The 5,299-nt window shown below is 38.6% G+C and overlaps 1 protein-coding gene across 1 annotated transcript; it reads right to left on the bottom strand.

The window, feature by feature from the left end:
* Nucleotides 222-980, bottom strand: LOC109225087. The gene is made up of 2 exons (XM_019389680.1): nt 496-980; nt 222-438 (listed from the first exon to the last, which is right to left on the bottom strand). The coding sequence occupies exons 1-2, from the start codon at nt 978-980 to the stop codon at nt 222-224; spliced, it is 702 nt and encodes a 233-aa protein (XP_019245225.1).

Consider the following 5,299-nt stretch of genomic DNA (forward strand, 5'->3'; position numbering starts at 1 on the left):
TCCTCTTTGTCAAACTTGACAGTCTAATTCACATATATAGTTTTAAAATACTAATTAAGGTTACAGACTTTAATTAAAGTACTAGAGAAAACGCCATGGTTTAGACGTAATGGTAATGCACAATTTTTTTTGTTGAAATGATTGCAATTTTTATAAAAGCACGTAGTACTTAATTTTAACCGACGCGGTGCTTGTAATTTACAAATTTTAATTTTACAGTGCTACTTAAAAAAGAGAAGAATGGGATTGACCCTGATATTACGTGCAAAAACAGTTCCTAGGATGTCTGCCCACAATGTTTTGTTTACAAACACCAGAGGAACTGCCAAAACTTCTGTCCTTCCAAATATTTTCTTTGCTGCTCGGAGGTCCGCCACCTGGTTCAGCTCTTTGAAATTATGTCCTAGTGCTGGATTCCCCAATTGCTCCATCAATGACCTACATTCAAAAATAATAGAGTCATAATGGAGGTTTTCCCTCATTTAGTATCCTTACAACTTGTTCAGAATCAGTGCCGATTTGTAGAGGTCTGAAGTTATGTCAAGGGCTATCTTGAGATCCTGCCAGAGTGAATGAAGTTCAGCCTCTATACTGGTGGTATCTGGTACACCCCTTATGTGTCCTAGCACACAGTCACCCCTGTTGTTCCTGAAGACTCCCCCAGCCCCTCCTACTCCTGTTTTATGGCAAGCAGCCCCATCTGTGTTTAGCTCATAGGATCTATTAGGTGGAGGCTCCCATTTAATGTGTATTGCATTGCTTTCCCCTTTATCCCTGTGGTGGACAACAACATGATAATACTCAGTAGCTCTAGCAATGGTTTCTCTAACATGGGTACAATTTTTCTTTTTGTCAAAGACATTATTTTTCCTACTGAGCCATAAGCTCCAAAAGCAGAAAGGCAGGAGAGATTTCCCGTCAATAACATCATTAAAGCACATGTTCTTGACCTTGTGCCATGTTTGTTCCCAATGAACCATTGAAATCACAAGGTATGGGTGACAAACCTGGTTTGTACACTTCTGTGACAGGGATAGCCAGAATATTTTTACATTGATGTATTTAAAGAAAATGTGATTTATGTCTTTCACTCCACAGGAGAAAAATAGCATATTGGGCTTACATTTAAGCCAATGCTGTTTAGGTGGTTAGCAGTAGGAAGTCTGTTATGTTGCATCATCCAATTGAATATTTTTATCTTATTAGGGAATTTTAGTTTCCAAATCCATCCAAAAGAGTCATCTAGGCTATTACTGGGGTTTAGCTCAGAACTAATGAGGTTGTAGGCTGATTTAGAGCTAAAACTCCATCTCCATTGATGATAACAACACGATAGGGGTCCAAGAACTACTAAAAAAATCAAGAAATATGCGGACTCTAAAAGAAAATAAAGAAACAAAAAGGATGAAACTTAAAGATAGATTGAATTCAAGAAGTCTATTCTTGAAGTTGAATCTTAACAACAACAATTAGCTAACGAAAAACTAACCGCCTTTGGTAAAAAAAATTAAAAATAAGAGATGGATTGTGAAACCCGACCCTTTAGAATAACAAGAACAACAATAAGCCTGAACTTATCACCTTTCTTGAATACTTAGAACTGATCTACAATTTCGAAAAGAATTCATCTTACCACCTTAAGTTGCTTCTTGAAAGTTGAAGAATAAATCCAATAATAGTCACACACAAGAGTGCAAGAAAAATCTCACAATTTCTATTGATATTTTCTATAATCTATCTCTAAAAATAAAGAAGATACCCCTTTATATAGAGAGAGGTCACGAAATTGAACCTAAAAGACAAGGAAATAACGTCCTAAACTACTTTGGATAACAAGTCCAATTACCTTAGGAAAAAAGATACTAGGAAACAAAAACCAAGCCAAACTTGGAAAATAACTCCAACAATTTAGGAAAAGAAAAATATAACCTTAACTATCTAGGAAAGCAACAAATCTTGTACCAAAATATATGGAAATAAGTTAAAATCAATCGAAGATAGGATCTTGAAAGTCCAAACCAATCTTGCTAGGATCTTGGAAATCTTGAGGGCAACTTGCGAGCAACTTGGCACCAACTTCTAGCACGCTTATTGTACCCTTCTTGGACATCAAGTAAGTCCTTTTATGTTATAGAAAAGTGGCTTTATGTAGAACTTTTTTGGCTGAAAGTTTGGACACATTTTAGGTGGCAAATAGGTCCAATAGTGGCCTGATTTGGACCTTCTTCAAAAGATGTCTCTTGGGATCCAATACTCCTCTTCTTGGACATAAATTTGGGTCATCAAACAATTATAACACCTAGCCAATTCACATCCTTTATCCTTGAGTTCTTCCTCCCAATTAACAACTTCTTTATTTGCACTTGAAGTCTAATCACCTTGTTTTGCAACTCTTTAGATTGCCATCTTGTTAAAGGCCCTCTTTGAGATTTCAAAGCTTCATCCTTTCCCTTGAATAGATTTGAGCTTCTTAGGATGCTATAAATTGAGGTTCCAAATAAGTTTATCCTCAGAGCTGCTAGAAGCGGGGATGAAGGTGAAGTGAATAACACTTTTAATATCCATGGGGATGGGATAGTGAAAAAATCCATGTTTTATTCCCCATTGTGGATGATGGAGCTTATCTTTAGGGTCAAGTCAGAGCTTTGCCAAGGCCTATGGAGGATTGAGTTTAGGGTTGTATATTGGGGATCTAATTATCAGGAAAGAAGTTGACTCTATCCCCTTTATGGACTACACATCTAGAAGCCTTAATACATACCTTACATCCTTATTGAATGCATTGCCAAGTCCTAGTCTTAGGTTTAGCCCTAGCCTGTCTACCACTATTGATCTTACTTATTAGGACTCTATCCCACATTGAGTCCTTGTTCTGGTATAATCTCCAAGCTAGGCTAGTCAAGCTGGCTCTGTTTTTCATCTGGGCTTGCTGAAGACCAAGACCCCCCTGTTCTTTGGCTTAGTAATTGTATCCCATTTGATCATGTGTAGTTTCTTTTTCTCAGCCGTTATGCACCATATAAAGTTTCTTTGTATTTTGTCTATCTGATTGGTTAAGGGGGGAGGGGGAGGGTAGTTTTATATAATTCATCCCATGGCTGGGGATACTTCCCATGCTTGCTTTTGCCAGGATTGTACGACCATCCATGTTTAACATCTTAGTTTTCCAGCCAGCTAGCCTAGTGTTCATGCTATCAATAATGAATTGAATGTCTCTGTTTGTAGGCCTTTTGTGCAAATGGGAAAACATAGGTACTTACCAAATTCACAGCTTTTCCTAATTCCTAGTAGTAAGCTACAACTATTGGCCCAATCCTCCTTACAATTAGCTGAGAAGATAACCTTGGATTTCTAGAAGTTAACCTTATGGCCTCAGGCATTGCTGAACTCATCTAAGGTTGCCAAGATAGCATGACAATTCTTCTTATTAGCTCTATCAAAGAGGGTGAGATAATCAGCAAAGAAAAAGTGGGATATTTTGGGCCATTCCTGTTTTTGGTAATTGGTAGCCAGTCTGTTCTCAGGACTGCTTGGTCAATATTCCTAGAAAGTCTTTCCATACAAATAATGAGAAGGTTGGGGGAGACGGGGTCACCCTGACTGATGCCTTTAATAGGGTTGAAAGGCTCAATTTCGCTCCTATTGACTAGGATGGATATGGAGCTGGAAGATATACAAGAGAGGATCAAATTGGTCATTTTAGGTGGAAACGTAAAGAACATTAGGGAGTCACTAATGAAGGACTACTCAAGTCTGTCAAAGGCTTTTTCTAAGTCACTCTTCAGGACCATGTTAGCATTTTTACCTTTTATCTTTTGGAAGTGGGTGATGTATTCCTGAACAATTATGGCATTATCTGCAGCCCTCCTGTTTGATAGGAAACTGGCCTGTTGGGGCCAATTATGGTCTGGAGTAAGGGCTTTATCCTATTTACTATGATCTTAGTGACAAGCTTGTACATTGTGTTACACAACCCAATTGGTCTATAGCTCTTATGCATAGTAGCATTTTGACATTTAGGGATCAAGCATAGGAGAGTCCTATTAAATTTAGGTGGCATGGTTGAAGAGGTGAATACCTTCTGACAGAAGTTGTTGACTTGGGTAGAGAGAATGTTCCAGTATTTTAGTAGAAGAATGGGTGTAGCCCATCAGGCCCAGGTGCCTTAAAGGGTTTGAAACATTCCATGACCTTCTTAATTTCAGAGTACCTAAGAGGTTGTTCTAGGGATGCTCTCATACTATTAGGAAGGACTAGTTGGGTGTCCTCACAGTAGCTGCTTTTGTAGGTATATGAGACATGGGATGTGATGAAGAGGTTTGCAAAGTACCCTCTAGTAGCTTGTTTGATGAGCTAGGGATCTTTGATTTGATTACCTACTTCATCTGCTAAGCTTAGGATCGTATTTCTCCTTCTTCTGTTAATAGTAGTGGTAGGAAAGAATCTAGTGTTGGCATCTCCTTCGCACAACCAGCTTATTCTGGATTTGAACTTCCAAAAATCCTTCTCATTCTTAAGGATTGCTGAGAATTCAGCTTAGAGGTTAGATTCTACGTCCTAGAGGTAAGTACTGAAAGGGTAGGCATTAGATATTTGAATACTATTGAGCCTAGCTACAATTTGCTTCTTCTTGTGGAAGATGTTTCTAAAGACATGCCTATTCCAGGTGGTCACATTAGCTTTAAAAGTGTTTGTGTCCCCCAAAAGATCATTTATGGAATGGAAGCTACTATAAACGATGGAAGGGAATTCAGGGTGACTACAACACATAGGCTCTAATCTAAAAGGCCTCTTATGATCATTGTGATGTTGACTAGTAATGGTGAAGAGTAATGGGCAGTGGTCAGAGTAGGTCCTAGGGAGGTAGGTAACTGTTGATTCAGGGTATGACTCGATCCAGTCATTAGTGGCAAATAACCTATCCAGCCTTTCTAGGATAAGGTCTTGCCTATTGGTGTATCTTTTATTAGACCAAGTGTATTTAGAACCCTTGAAGCCTAGGTCAACTAGTCTACACTGGTTCAAACAGTTCCAGAATCGTGTGCTTCTACTATTATTAATGCTCTTGCCACCAAATTTGTCTCTGGCTTTTAGGAATTCATTGAAGTCTCCTCCTACAAGCCAGCTACCTTAATAAACAGAGGCCATATCATTAAGGGACTACCATAATCTTATTCTATCATGAATGTGGCTACTAGCATAAATAGCATTGAAGAGCCATTTAGAGTCATCAAGGGTTACCTTAACCATGACATGCACACCCTGGAGTGTGTTACAGACTTCCACTAACTTCAGTGGG

Source organism: Nicotiana attenuata, chromosome 4 (genome assembly GCF_001879085.1).
Source record: "Nicotiana attenuata strain UT chromosome 4, NIATTr2, whole genome shotgun sequence".
NCBI lineage: Eukaryota > Viridiplantae > Streptophyta > Magnoliopsida > Solanales > Solanaceae > Nicotiana > Nicotiana attenuata.